General features: G+C 37.3%; 1 protein-coding gene across 1 annotated transcript; it reads left to right on the top strand.

Annotated features, from left to right (window-relative positions):
• The first annotated feature begins 459 nt into the window (after window positions 1–459).
• On the top strand, window positions 460–5,412 carry LOC131637507 (alpha-amylase 3, chloroplastic). The gene is made up of 13 exons (XM_058908093.1): window positions 460–966; window positions 1,180–1,310; window positions 1,637–1,691; window positions 1,789–1,902; window positions 1,990–2,110; window positions 2,455–2,813; window positions 2,892–3,556; window positions 3,653–3,842; window positions 3,911–4,017; window positions 4,181–4,430; window positions 4,538–4,660; window positions 4,738–4,905; window positions 4,977–5,412. The coding sequence occupies exons 1-13, from the start codon at window positions 676–678 to the stop codon at window positions 5,136–5,138; spliced, it is 2,736 nt and encodes a 911-aa protein (XP_058764076.1). The 5' UTR covers window positions 460–675; the 3' UTR covers window positions 5,139–5,412.
• Window positions 5,413–16,029: the final 10,617 nt, after the last annotated feature.

The following is a 16,029-nucleotide window of genomic DNA, read 5'->3' as shown; positions in this document are numbered from 1 at the left end:
CATAACAACATTATTGAACTCTATTTTTTAAATGGATCAATATATAATAATAAAAATAAAAAATTAAATATTAGTTGAGTTCGATTGGATTCGATTTTGGACAGATCCAAAATAATCACCCGAATCCGACTAAATCAATCTTTACTATCCAAATTAAACAACTGAATTAATCCGACATCCATCCAATCTAAATCGTTTGCACAAAAATTACAATAGATCAGTCAGTTTGAATCGGTCAATTGAAATTTATCCATTATGAATGGATGTATTTTGATATGGGCAGTACTATTTTTTCACATGATAATCGTTTCTTTATTCTTCCAAAAATCTCCCATCATAATTTTTGTTGATTGATTGCTCCCATGTCGGCATGTGGACACACTCAGCTTGGACAATATACCCCTCTATAAATATCCATTATTTTTCCTTAAAACAAATCTATCCATCCATTTTTTCATCATATAAAAACAACATACATTTATTTTGCTTAAAAAACCATCAACAATAATTTACTTTAAAAAGAAAATAAATCTCATCCATCCCAATACCAAAAAAATAAAATAAATTTAATTATTCTTTCTTGTCCACAGCTACACCTACAAGTTGCTGCAAAGTAACACCAACAAAAAGGTATCTTGCAAAAGAAACCACCACCACTTCCACCACCGCCATATCATGAGCATCTCCACCACCGTTTTCTCTGAACCACTATTCAACTTCAAACTCTCTCACTATCACAGAGTTTCATCCACTCACCGTTTAAAGACAAATCCACACTCTCTCTCTTCCTCTTCATTATTCTCCTCCAATTATAAACACAATTCCTGTTCATCAACATTCAAGCCACCCCACAAGTTTGTTTCTCCAAAGTTTCAAACTTTTGCAACAAATACTGATACCCTTGAATCAATTCAGTCTTCTGATGTCATTTTCAATCAGACTCATCCCATCAACAGAATTGAACTGGTATTATTTCATCACCCTTTTGTCTTAATTATGTTACTTTTCGTTTGTTTTTGTGAGAATGTTAAAGTTTTGAATAATTTAATGCTTGTACTTTTAAGTTCTATAGAAGAAAGTCACATGTACATGGAAAAAGGCAAAGAGCTTTTTTGATTATTATCATTATTATTATTTTTTAATTTTTTTTCTTTTTGATACTTGAAATGGAATCTGCAGGTGGAGGGGAAGGTCTTTGTAAGATTAGATCAGGCGGAGGATTTAGAGAATTCAGAGCTTATTGTTGGTTGCAATCTACCAGGAAAGTGGATTCTTCATTGGGGAGTTTCTCGTGTGGATGATGCTGGAAGGTACATCATGTTAAATAAGGTGTTTGAATTCATGGTTATCAATTCGGAAGGACTATTTTCTAAATTGTGAATCAAATTTTATTATGAATAGTAAGTTATATTACTAATAGTCCGGTTAAGTCACCTCAGTTGGTAGGTCTGCAGGGTAATGATTCATTAGAACTCATTATAGTGAATCAGGTAGATTCATCTTAAGCAATTTAGATTGAATTTGATTTTTGTTTAATTTTCTGATATCTTATGAATGCACTGTATTTGGCATCATATCAAGAGTTAAATCATAATGATACAATGAAGATGCTTACGATGTAAGCTTGAATGTGCAGTGAATGGGATCAACCTCCCCGTGATATGATACCTCCTGGATCTGTTCCTATAAAGGTAGACAATGGTTTCGTGACTTCTCTTGATCTCACATTTGACAGATTTTGATTATTATTTTTGTGTATAATGTTTGAGTATGAAGTGAAAATTTCAGGACTATGCAATAGAGACACCGTTGAAGAAATCATCTGAAGAAGATACTTTTCATGAAGTCAGAATCGGTCTTAAAGCTAGCAATGATATCTCAGCGATTAATTTTGTTCTCAAGGTTTATGTGGTTGACCTAAGAACCTTTTAACAAAAAAATTCGTTACTTTTTCCCTCCATTCCAACTTGGGCGCGCTTGTCGATGCAGGACGAGGAAACGGGTGCTTGGTATCAGCACAAAGGAAGAGACTTCAAGGTTCCTCTGGTCAACGATATTAAGGACGATGCTAATATAATTGGACCTAAATCAGGCTTTGGTTTGGGGCAAGGTAATTTTGAAATCACTATGCACTACTTTTGCTTCTTCTGTAAATTCTATTTTTTCTCGCTTAATTTTGAAAAATAACAAAATGGTTGATCTTATTTGTCCGAAGAATGAAAGTTGCTTGGACCCTGACATTAAGTTAAATTTTAATCTTTATGTTGATAAAAGCTTGGAATAGTGAACCATTTGTCTTCTCAATTTTGACACGATCATTCATCGAGCTTATATGTTAGGAACACTCTTTTTTCTTTTCATCGATTTTTTTCATACCCTTTCTGTTGTGTCCTCGCGACATTTTCTTTATGAGCTCGAACTGACTTACATTTCACGTTTTTTCCTCACTCATAGGGGACATAGGGCAGCAGATATCTAACGCTCTCCTAAAGTCGGAAGCAACCGATGATAAAATTCAAGATAACAACAGTGTATCCGAAAGTCCCAAACCGGAAAGCAGTCAAGTAGAAGGTTTCTCTGTAGAACTATCTTTAACCAAAGAAGTTACTGTCAATAACTCTATCAGTGTCTCGATTAAGAAATCCTCCGAAACAGCTAAAAATATTTTAGATTTAGAAACGGATATACCGGGAGATGTTTTTCTTCATTGGGGAGCTTGTAGAGATGATTTAAGAAAGTGGGAAGCTCCACCTGCTCCTCATCCATCGGAAACCGTAGCATTTAAAGAGACAGCTTTGAGAACAAAATTAAAGGTAGGCTTGTGATAAATTGCGTCTTTTTTGTTTTCTTCGTGTTCTATGACATATTTGCTTGTCCATTCTCTTATGTAGTCAAGTGGCAGTGGCGAGGGAAGTTCAGTACAAATCTCTCTGGGAGAAGAATTTTCGGGATTTCTTTTTGTTCTGAAGATAAATGGAAATACTTGGTTAAATAACAAGGGGAATGATTTTTACGTCCCTCTCTCAACTTCCGGTAGCTTAACTATTGGCAACATAGAGGATCAATTGGTAGTCGTGAAGAATGAAGAGACAAGTGAAGAGGAATCTAATGCTGAATTTACTAATGAAATAATCAATGAAATAAGGAGTTTGGTTACAGGCATTTCATCTGTTAAGAGACGGAAAACGAAATCCAAAGAAGCACAAGAAACCATTCTTCAAGAAATCGAAAGACTGGCTGCTGAAGCCTACAGTATCTTCAGAACTTCTGTTCCAACTTTTTCGCCGGAAACTATTGTGGAATCCGAGGTTGCTTTGGAAGTTGAGTCACCGGAGTCGCCTCCAAAAGTAACATCAGGAACAGGCACAGGGTATGAAATAGTGTGCCAAGGGTTTAATTGGGAATCTCATAAATCTGGAAGATGGTACAAGGAGCTTAAAGAGAAAGCTACAGAACTATCGTCTCTCGGTTTCACTGTGATTTGGTTACCGCCACCTACAGACTCCGTTTCACCCGAAGGATACATGCCAAGGGATTTATATAACTTAGATTCTAGGTACTTTATTAAAGTCCCTTAAAGATCGAACTATTTCATAGCTTAAATAGGAATTTTTTATATTAACGGTTATTTTTGGTTTTTTGTATATATTAGATATGGTACCATTGATGAACTGAAGGATGTGGTGAAAACATTTCATAAAGTTGGAATCAAAGTGCTAGGAGATGCTGTTTTGAATCACCGATGTGCTCAGAAACAGAATCAAAATGGTGTTTGGAACATATTTGGAGGTCGTCTCAACTGGGACGATCGTGCTGTTGTAGCTGACGATCCACATTTTCAGGTCTGTCTGTTGTTTTTCTGGGTAAATCTGATATGTATTGGCAATTGAATATTCTTTTTTCCCTACAGGGGAGGGGCAACAAGAGTAGTGGAGATAATTTTCATGCAGCACCAAACATTGACCATTCACAGGACTTTGTGAGAAACGATATTAAAGAATGGTTATGCTGGTTAAGGTTTATATTCCAAATCCTCATTTTCATTACCTCAAAATGTTTAGTCATGGTTTCATCGGTAACGCCGGAGAATTGATATGGTATCTGGTATCTGTTTGGGACACTTCTCGAACACTTTTCCAAATCCTCTCTCTTTCTCTTCTTCTAATTGTGTCATTTTCAGGGAAGAAATTGGTTATGATGGGTGGAGGCTTGACTTTGTAAGAGGGTTTTGGGGTGGTTATGTAAAGGACTACATGGATGCAACCAAACCTTACTTTTCCGTGGGAGAGTACTGGGATTCCCTCAGTTATACATATGGTGAAATGGATCATAATCAAGATGCACACAGGCAGAGGATCGTTGACTGGATTAGTGCTGCCGGTGGTAGTGCTGGTGCTTTTGACGTTACAACCAAAGGGATTCTTCACTCTGTAAGCGCTTAACTTTGATGGTCTTAATATTTTCCTTCAAATTTACAAAGCCACAAATCTGTTTATTTTGGTACCTGACATTTCATTTGAATTCGGCTCCTTTGTAGGCATTGGATAGATGTGAATATTGGCGTTTGTCAGATCAGCAAGGAAAACCACCCGGCGTTCTTGGATGGTGGCCGTCTCGCGCTGTTACTTTTATAGAAAACCATGATACTGGTTCTACACAGGTTTGGAGCTAAGACCATTTAACTACCGTTTTAATGTGCTAACTATCATAAATTTTCTTTCGTATTTTCTCTTGAAGGGTCACTGGAGATTTCCCCATGAAAAAGAAATGCAAGGATACGCTTACACTCTTACTCACCCGGGAACTCCGTCAGTGTTCTTTGACCATATTTTCTCTCACTATAAAACCGAAATAGAGGCACTTCTCTCTATAAGGAAACGAAACGGGATCAACTGCAGAAGCACAGTAAGTATCAGATTTTTAAACATTATTATCGATATTATTCACACACTCACTTTTCTTTCTTCATGTTCAAGGTAAAAATTCACAAGGCAGAAAGAGATGTTTATGCTGCTATCATAGACGAAAAAGTCGCTATGAAGATCGGTCCTGGTCATTTTGAACCGCCTAGTGATTCTCAAAAATGGAAATCAGCTTGGGAAGGAAGAGACTATGCAATCTGGGAGGAGGCATCATAATATATTTATTTCAAATCTTACTAGTATATATTATATTCATTTGGAAAATCTTGTGTATTTCTTCACTGCATTACACAATAATTGGCTATTGCACATTTGGATGATGGTGTCAAGAATGGGAAACTACAATTTAAGTGAGTTTTCTGGACAGAAGCATCATTATAGTACAGAGGGTTTGTTACAGCTGAAGTATGGCTCAAATGAAACTAGAAAGCCTTCAAATGAAGGATTGAATTGAAATAATTGAAATGTAATATACTTATTATGTTCATAATTTATGATTGTATTTGGATTCTTGTGACAAAAAATGTATTGATGAGAAATATCGTTTATAATGTAATAGTTAGTATTATAAGTAGATTTTTTTGTTTGTTTGAAAGATTGTTTTGAACATAAAATTAAACAAAATAAAATAAGAGAATATGAGGAATAGAGAGTGGTTGTGTTAGGTTGTAAATATTACGATTATATGTATATATCAATGACTATTTATACACATTTTAGTTATCAATACTGTTGTGAAAAACGATACCAATAACAAAGTATAATAGGGAATTATAGGGGAGAAGAAGAACACAATAATTGGTTATAACCGTTATTCTTTTACTTTCTCTTAAAACAAGATTACAAGTTTACAAGAATAACAAATAACCTCTCTCACCCTAAATTAGGATTTGCAGCTTAGCAATGATGAGAGACTAGTATGCTATTTATAATAAAACCTAACATACTAACTAATGGGCTTTTTCCACAAGGCCCATTACACAAGTCAACTTAATAAACAAGCTAACTTAACAAATTAGGGTTTAAACACTAAAACCTAATTTAACATGCTAACAACCCTAAAATCTTCGACACAAGCATGTGAACAACCTTCGACTTCATGCTTAACCCTGTCGAACCAAGAAGCTACCCTTCGGCCATACTAGAGTTCGATCCAAAATCTCACAAATCTCCACCTTGGATCTAACTCTACAACATCAAGGGAACAAACTAGCTTTCTTCATGCAGCTTTATCAACTGCATACAGTGGAAAAACTTGCAACTCGACAATGTCTTGGTGATCATATCAGCAGCATTGTCTTCAGTCGAATCCTTCAGCACTTGGACTTCTCCACGCTCGATTACTCCTCTAACGAAATGCAGCCTCACATCAATGTGCTTAGTTCGCTCATGATAGGCTGAATTCTTCGACAGGTGTATTGCACTTTGACTATCACATTTAACAGTGATACCTCGACCTTGAAGTTTCAGCTCCTTCGCAAAACCTTCAAGCCACAATGCTTCTTTCACAGCTTCAGTTAATGCAATGTACTCCGCTTCAGTGGTTGATAGAGCAACAACCTTCTGAAGTGTTGCTTTCCAACTAATTGCTGTGCCAAACATAGTGAAAACATATCCAGAAATAGATTTCCTGGAATCCATACAACCTGCATAATCAGAGTCGACATATCCTTCGATTACTGCTTTACCATCTTCACCCAAGGCTCCACCATAAATTAGGACTCTATTCAGAGACCCATTTATGTACCTTAAAATCCACTTCAATGCTTGCCAGTGAGCCTTTCCAGGATTCGCCATGTACCTGCTTACAAGACTTACTGCGTATGCTATGTCGGGTCTAGTACAAACCATAGCATACATCAAAGAACCAACTATATTAGCATATGGGATGCTATTCATATAGGCTCTTTCCACATCGGTACTGGGACACTGATCAATACTCAACTTGAATTGAGGGTTTGTTGGAGTCACAACTGGCTTCGAATTCGACATACCAAACTTTTCAAGAATCTTCCGTAGATATGCCTCTTGAGATAGGCATAACTTCGACTTCTTTCTATCTCTTCGAATGTCAATTCCAAGAATCCTGGAAGCAGCTCCCAGATCCTTCATATCGAACTCCTTATTGAGTTCAGCCTTCACCCTCATCACATCTTCGACACTGTTGCTTGCTATGAGAATATCATCCACATAAAGCAACAAAATAACAAATGAATTACCAGGTCGAAATCTGAAGTAAACGCAGTGGTCGAACTGACTTCTAATGAAACTTATGCGTGCCATGAACTTGTCGAATCTCCTATTCCACTGTCGAGGAGATTGTTTCAGCCCATACAAAGATCTCTTTAACTTGCACACATAATCTTCCTTCCCCTTTTCGACATACCCTTCAGGTTGCCTCATCAGGATCGTTTCATCTAGATCACCATACAAGAACGCAGTCTTCACATCCATCTGTTCCAGTTCAAGATCGAACTGTGCCACCATGGCAAGCAACATTCGAATGGACCTATGCTTCACAACAGGAGAAAACACATCATTGAAGTCGACACCTTCTTTCTGAGTGAAACCCCTTGCAACTAACCTTGCCTTGTATCTTTTCGACGTCACTCCTTCAATTCCTTCCTTAACTTTGAAAATCCATTTACAGCTGACTAACCTTGCCCCAGCAGGTTTCTTGATCAGTTCCCAGGTATGATTATCATGAAGAGATTTCATCTCATCATCCATGGCCTTCAGCCATTCAGTCTTATTTCGACTCCTCATAACTTCCTTATAGTCTCTAGGTTCTTCGTCTAGAACCTCACTTGCAGAGATTAAGGCATAAGCTATAAGATCTGCATATCCAAGTCTCTGAGGTGGCTTGATGACTCTTCTCGACCTATCTCTCGACAATAGGTAGTCATCGTCAGTTTCCTCAGCTTCAGCATCTTCTGCTTCTTCTTCGACTTCATCTGGGATATGCAATTCAGCATCAACATGCTGCACCTCAACAGGAATCTCTACCTGTTCCAGCTCTTCGTCAGATGTTTCTGTACTTCGACCAACATCATCAGTTTTCTTAAAAGCCATTTCAGCTTCATTGAAAACAACATCTCGACTGGTGATACACCTCCTGTGACCTGGCTCTAGGCACCATAGCCTATAAGCTTTGACTCCTTCTGGGTATCCCATGAACATGCATTTCAGAGCTCTAGGTTCGACCTTGTCTTGCCTAATGTGAGCATAGGCTATGCAGCCAAATACTCTCAGTTTGTCGAGATCTGGTGGATGTCCCGACCAAACTTCTCAGGTGTCTTCATATCTAACGCTGTCGAAGGACATCTGTTTATCAGATATGTTGCTGTCGCAACAGCCTCAGCCCAGAACACCTTCTTTAACCCCGCACTAGTCAACATACATCTAACTCTCTCCAAAATAGTTCGATTAAACCTTTCAGCCAAACCATTTTGTTGTGGAGTACCTGCAGTAGTTCTATGCCTTGCAATACCAGAGGTAGCACAAAAACTGTCGAATGCCTCATTGCAAAATTCAAGGCCATTGTCGGTTCTCAACCTCTTGACCTTTCTGCCAGTCTGATTTTCAACCAGAGTCTTCCAACTTTTGAAATTCTCAAACGTTTCATCCTTAGTCTTCTGGATGAATACCCATAATTTTCTGGAATAATCATCTACTATGGATAGGAAATACCTTGCCCCAGAATGTGATGCACACCTTGCAGGCCCCCAAAGATCAGCATGGATGTAATCAAGGGATCCATGTGTTCTTGATTTGCCTTTGTTGAACTTCACTCTGCAAGATTTTCCAAGTACACAGGGTTCACAAAACTTCAGCTTTTCGACTTTGTCTCCACCAAGCAGATTTTGTTTCCCTAATTCGACCAGACCCCTTTCACTGACATGGCCCAATCTCATGTGCCAGATTTCAGTTTTCGACAAAGGTTTCGTGGATGCAACATTTGTCGAACCACTTACAACTTCAGCCTCAAGGGTATACAAGCCTTGTTTCTTCACGCCTCTCAAGACTTCCTTCGAACCCTTCATGACTCTTAGGATACTTTTCTCTCCTTGGAAAACATATCCTTTCTTGTCGAATTCACCAAGAGAAAGCAGATTTCTCTTCAAATCAGGAACATACCTGACTTCAGTCAACAACCTTATTGACTCATCATGGAGCTTGAATCTAACAGATCCAATACCTGCAATCTTGCAAGCCTTGTTGTTTCCCAGCAATACTGATCCACCATCTTGATCACATAATTCCTCGAACAAGTCTTTGTTTGGAGTCATGTGCCAAGTGCAACCTGAATCCATAATCCACTCTCTCTTAGAGTCACTGCTTGAAACCACAAGAACATCAGATGATTCGAAATCATCTTGAACAATGGCAGCGTTGCCATTATCCTTACCTCCATGATATTTCAGGCGTTCAGGGCACACCTTTCTTGTGTGACCCTCCTTTTTACAATGGTAGCATCGAATGCCAGATGCTTCGCCACTGTAAGACTTCGACTGGCTTTTGCCTTTCTTCTTGTCGAACTTACCATCCTTTCGTAAGAGTTTTCCTTTAACGGCCAAACCTTCGCCAACAGTCGAAGGTTTATGCTCCTTTCGTTCATTCAAGTCCTTAGAGTACAAGGCTGATTGAACTTCTTCAAACGTCAGGGACTCCCTTCCATACAAGAGAGTTTCTTTGAAGTGAGCATGTGATCTAGGCAAAGAACACAATAGTAACAGCGCTTGATCTTCATCATCGATCTTCACATCAATATTTTCAAGATCAAGAATCAGCTTGTTGAACATATCCAACTGCTCAGCCAATACTTTGTCTTCAATCATCTTGAATGAATACAAAGCTTGCTTCAGGTAGAGTCGATTTACCAGTGATTTGGTCATATACAAACTTTCAAGTTTCACCCATAACCCTGATGCCGTCGTCTCCTTTGATACCTGTCGGAGAACCTTATCACCAAGGCTCAACAAAATTGCGCTGTGTGCTTTCTCGATCATAGTTGTCTTCTCCGCTGCCGTTAATGCAGCATTCATGGCTGCCTCTCCCTTCAACGCTTCCAAACAACCCTGCTGAACCAGTAGGGCTTTCATCTTCAAGCGCCACAGACCGAAATCATTCACTCTGGTGAATTTTTCAATCTCATACTTTGTTGACGGCATCTTCTCCACGCTCACCGCACCAATTTGTTGTGAAAAACGATACCAATAACAAAGTATAATAGGGAATTATAGGGGAGAAGAAGAACACAATAATTGGTTATAACCGTTATTCTTTTACTTTCTCTTAAAACAAGATTACAAGTTTACAAGAATAACAAATAACCTCTCTCACCCTAAATTAGGATTTGCAGCTTAGCAATGATGAGAGACTAGTATGCTATTTATAATAAAACCTAACATACTAACTAATGGGCTTTTTCCACAAGGCCCATTACACAAGTCAACTTAATAAACAAGCTAACTTAACAAATTAGGGTTTAAACACTAAAACCTAATTTAACATGCTAACAACCCTAAAATCTTCGACACAAGCATGTGAACAACCTTCGACTTCATGCTTAACCCTGTCGAACCAAGAAGCTACCCTTCGGCCATACTAGAGTTCGATCCAAAATCTCACAAATACATATTATCACTTATTGTTCAATTTATTTAACAATCTCTCAGTTTAATAAGCAATATATGATATCATTAAGTTTCAACATTACATGTGAATATTATATTTAGATTTATCTCTAGACTCTAACTTATGATTGATGATTAATATGTATAAATCTAAAAGTCCATCTCTGCATTACCATAAATTATTGATGACAAAATTTACTAGCAAATGTATTAGTGTTGTTATCGAAGTAATAAATATAAATTCGTTTTCACAAGGACTATGAACTTAAAACAAGGAACGTTGTGCGATGTAAATTAAAAGTAAACGAGGGTATTTTTCAATTTTTTTATCGAAAACGGAAGAAAAGAGTTTTATAACGATGCTAAGAAAAGCGGTAAGGTTTTATTGTCAAAATCTCCTATTTCTACTTGATTGATGAAACACGCATTAACAGACATGCAGTGAATACAAAGTTACACGACGGATTAACACTACCACTACATCCAATTACTTGACGTGTAGCTCACTATCCTAAATGTCAATTTCCCGATCCCTCATGCCAATTGTAATGCCAAACTAGGCAACAAAGCTCGTTAATTCCTGAATCACAATTCCTTATCATACTATCCCCAGTCAATTAGAGAATTCAATAGTTAAAGTATGTTAGATAAGTAGCCCTAGGGTCAGTAGTCACTATTATTAAAAAAATGCGTCAGTGAAAAGCTCCAATGCGGGCTCGCTGTCTTATAACGCAGGCGTGTTGCACAATAATCACTTCAACGTGGGGCACCATGATTCAGCGTGGGTGCGTTAGAGGTAGTGTGGGTGCGTTAAAGGTAGCATGAACACGTTATAGGCACATAAATTCCTGAAGATTCATCATATTTTTGCTCCTTTTTTCACCAATTTTCTCATTAAGTAATTCTCTTCACCCAAAATTGTTTTTCCAGTTTTTCTACTTAACTGCTTCTAATTTACTCATTTCTTGTTAGAATTCGATGATTTTTCTTGCTAAATAACGTGCAATGACAATATGTCATTAATGATCAAGTAGTTTTAGGCATAAAAAAGTTATCCTTGGTCAAAACTAAGATTGCCTTTTGATATTAGATAGATACACATACATGATATATGTATAACATGCATTAGATAAAAGAGAATATCAAATATGTTTGATTGACTAAATTAAGCACAATACCATGATCAATACAATTATATAGTGCATAATATTAATTTACAAATATAACTTGAACAAGAGAGAATTTAGCTACTCATGACAATTGTAGCAAGATAAAAGATGTATAAATAAAACTAAATCCAGACAATATCTTAGTCTTAAACTTCTCACCTCTAACATGCTTTCAATGTTACAAACACTCTATTTATCTCTTACTAAGAGTTTAACTAAAATATTAAAACCATTTGCTAGGAGAAATGTGGCTCACCAGTTTTCTTTTAGCTTTTTGAATTTTCTTCCCGCCTCAACAATCTATGAGTAGCCTCAGAGCTGACAAAATTTTGATAGGCGAGCTGTGATTCACCCAACTATTTTTCCCTATTTTGGAACCCCAAATTTTGTGTTATGATTTTGCTGGTTGAGGAATCATTTTTCCAACACATTTGGCTTAGTTATGGCCTTCAAGATTTGGGTTCTTGTCTTTATTTGGATTGTCATTTGATCTTTTCTACAGTGCCTTAAAATCCTTAAACTCGTGATATTCAAAGGTAATAAAATATGATTAATGCATTATTTGAGGATAATATTCATATTAGATATAAATTTAGGGGTTTTCGATGTTGCTTTGTGTGAAAATAAATAAATAAGTGCGTGAAAATAATAGTGGTCAAAAGTTAAAAATACACACTCATCAACTCTCCATAGTTAAACCTTAGGAGAGAATGAGTAAGAGAAGGGAATTCCATAGTCAAAGCTTCAAGTTTATTTGAATTCGAGGTAAGGGGAGTGAGAATCATTCATGTATGAGTGTTTAAGCATATCGGTAGCGAGAGTTCCTTGCCCTCCTTCCTTCTACCCTTTTCTTTTCTTACTTGATGATGTTTGAGGCCGAAGAAAGTTTTTGCAAAACCTTTCTAAGGTGGTTAATATGATATGATTTCCTTTTGTACCTTATTGATTGTATATTTTGAATTGATAGTATATGTTGATTCCGGGTTATAAGATGAAGGTTGGATTGATATATTGTGTTGACGCCTTATGTTAAGGCGAGGGTATAAAAGTTATGAGATAATAAAATATGTTGATGCCTTATAAAAATCTGAGAGTATAAGTTATGGATTAATAAAATATGATGATGCCTTATGATGAGACGAGAGTATAAGTTATGAATTAATAAAATATGATGATGCCTTAAGATAGAGCTGAGAGTTAAATGTTAAAATTGTGATGTTTGATTTTAATAAATGTTGAATCTATGACGTTTGAGTCATATTGTTCAGGGTTATGTTTATCTGTGTGTTATGGGAGTTAATACTCAAACATGAGTGTTTCAGATATGTTCAATAGGGCGAAAATGAAAAAAACTGCATATAAACATAGAAAGGGATTGACCGTCTTGTTTCATGCGTAACTTGAGTTTCGAAAGTACGTTTGAGGTGCCGTCAATTGCGTTAGAAAGGTAAGTGGAGAGTTGGATACATGGGAGGGGGAGAGTTGGATAAGAGATCACAAGTGGAGGAGACCTTTTCTTTTTGATTATGAGTTGTATGAGGTTTTACCAATTCTATTAAGAGTGATGAATGGAGGTGTCATGACTCAAGCGATGGGATTTATTATGTGTCTTCCTCCTTCTCCTGTCTTTAGGCCTGAGTGTTTCCCCCAAGTCGTCAGGTCTCTCCCGTAGAGTTAGTTCTTCCGGCCATTTGGTGTAGTTGGGCCCCCTCTAAAATTATAGTTTTCTCTTGGCAACTTTTTCACAATCGTATCTCACCAGAGAAAACTTACTTAAGAGGGGAGTCCCATTGACCTTTGGTACTTTTTCCCTCTCCTTTTGCTCGTTGCATATTGAGTTATCCTCCCATCTTGTTGTGATCTATGAGGTTGCATCCTCTGTTTGGTATAGGATTTTCAAGTGGTTGAGGTGGTGTGTAGTTATGCCTAGAGATACTTTGACCCTTTTTTAGATGTTTATCCCTTTGTATAGGGGATCTATGACTAGAGGGGGCTAAGGATGATTTGGCATGTCGTTGTTTAGTTGATTTGGAAAACTCGGAATTACATAGTTTTGTAAAGATCCAAAACTAGGGGATCTATGACTAGAGGGGGCTAAGGATGATTTGTTGCTCTTTTTAGGTGTCCCTAGATTGGAGAACTCTATATTTGCATGATGCTAGTTATTTTTATGTGTTTTTGTGTTTGTTTTTCTTTCTTGATGGTTGGGATTGTTGTAATCAGAAGTTGTATTTTATTTTCCTTTGGGTTTTGATCACAGAATTAACTCTACTTGTGCCTTTCTTTAAAATTCTTTGTACAATAGTTGTAGTACCTATATTTTTTTAATTTATTTATATCATATTTACCTTCTAAAAAACTAGAGATCCATTATTTTATTCCTTTTCAAATTCATGGTGCTCTTCATCAATATACCAACCATTTTTTGTTATAGTATGAAATAGCAGTAAAATTTAATTTTTATCTTGTTCAGAGACAAATTTGAACCTTATATTTGTTGATGAATAATTGCTTAATATAAGATATCAACAATAACAAACTATGTGCAGTCGGTTTGAATGAGGAACATGAATATGTGCATTGTGACTTCCTCCTCAGGAGAAAGATGGAAGAAGGTGGAGCACAAGAAAGATAAGAGCAATAACCAGTTGAGATGGGACTGTGAAGGGACAAAAGCAAAGATAGAAAAGATGTTAGGGGAGGGTCTTCCACCTTCTTCTTCACTGAGTTTGACAATAAGTGGAGTGCTAGAGATATATACATGGAGTTCAAGGGGTTGGGAGCTATAGATGAAGTAGTTATTCCTCCAAAAAGGATAAAAGAGGAAGAAGGTATTGTTTTGTCTGCTTTTTTAATGTTGAAGATGAGAGGCTCCTAGCGACAAAACTCGATAATTTGTTCATGGAAGGAAAAAATTTATATGCCAACATTCTGAGATTTCAGAGGAGTGAGCTTAAGGGTAGAGAAGTGAATGTGGTGTTTAAAAGAGATGGAGGTAAGAAGAGTGAAGAAAAGACTATCTAGAGGGATTTATTGGGGAAAGGTGACAGATCTTTCGCTGAAGTCACCAGGAATCATTTTAAGGCAAAACATGAGACGAAAGGTATTTTGTGGCTAAGCCGTCTTTGTCTTACAAAGAAGAGGCTGAAGATTTGAGTAGGTACAAAAGAGCTTTTGTGAGGAAGGTGATTGAATCAAGTTCGGCTTTTTTGTTGAAGAAGGTTTTCCACGACGAGGGAATCTTCTCCATTAGAGTAACATCGCTGGGAGAAAAGTCTTGCTTATCGGAAGACTTTCTAGAAGGGGATGTCGAGTCTTTCATTGAGGAAAGAAATGAGTGGTGGGGAAGCTGGTTCAAGGATATAAGAAGTGGACACCGAAAGAAGTTGACCATGAAAGATTGGTTTGAAACAGATGCTCGGGTATCCCTGTCATGCGTGGAACGATAGCCTTTTCGAAATTCTTTCGGCTATGTTAGGCTCCTTTGTCAATAGTGATGAGTATACTAGGGAAAAGGTGATTTTGGATATATCTAGAATATGGATTAAAATAAGACGTGTGGCAGTCATTAATGAAGCTATCTCTGTTCTGATTAATGGCTTGTCCTTCATAATAGTGTTAGCGGAAGAAATGTTTGAGGCGGGTAATACGCGTAGAAGCCATGAAGTTGCAGATAATATGACGGAGAACATGAGCCCATTAGAGACTTCGTCAAATAAAGAAGATGACTTTGACGTAGAGCCAGTTTTCAATGAAGAGGAAGGAAGTGACAAGGAGAGGGCTAGAAACGAGGAAGAGATAGGAGAGAGCATTTATGATTCACAGTCGGCGGTGGTAGAAACAAAGGATGTGTCCTAAAAGTTAGCATTTATTTGTGATAACAATGGGTCAAATCACAAAAAGCGGGATATGGTTTCTTCTGAACATGATTAATCTGCTGAAGTGTCTAGAGAAGTGGAAACGTGCCCTAGAGTTGGAATAATTAATGCATATGTTGTTGATAACATATTAAGTGGCCAACTTTTCTTTGGGCCCAATGTTGACAAGTCAATTGGCGGCCCATCAACTTTTGATGAGGCTTGTAGAATTGCAAAAAAATCTAGGCCCAAAAGAACAAAGGTAAGGGTAGTGGAAAACTTGGGAAAGGTTGTCGAAGTGAGATCTGTTAGACGCTAGGCTTAAGGATCTAGAGGGGGGTGAATAGATGCCTCAGAATTTTTTCGGATTTATCTCAAGATTAGGCGAAAGCGTTTCGGGATCGACTCGCGTCTATTCCGAACCACTATTGAAAGGATCAGATAT

The sequence above is a fragment of the Vicia villosa genome, unplaced genomic scaffold, assembly GCF_029867415.1.
Source record: "Vicia villosa cultivar HV-30 ecotype Madison, WI unplaced genomic scaffold, Vvil1.0 ctg.002015F_1_1, whole genome shotgun sequence".
NCBI classification, from domain to species: domain Eukaryota; kingdom Viridiplantae; phylum Streptophyta; class Magnoliopsida; order Fabales; family Fabaceae; genus Vicia; species Vicia villosa.
This window is presented reverse-complemented; position numbering and strand designations above follow the sequence as displayed.

Bases quoted from the DNA above. Each gene is read 5' to 3' on its own strand.
- LOC131637507 (XM_058908093.1), top strand. From the start codon at position 676: ATGAGCATCTCCACCACCGTTTTCTCTGAACCACTATTCAACTTCAAA. The intron at 1,903-1,989 runs GTTTATGTGGTT...TTGTCGATGCAG, and splicing joins CGATTAATTTTGTTCTCAAG to GACGAGGAAACGGGTGCTTG. The intron at 4,018-4,180 runs GTTTATATTCCA...TGTCATTTTCAG, and splicing joins GAATGGTTATGCTGGTTAAG to GGAAGAAATTGGTTATGATG.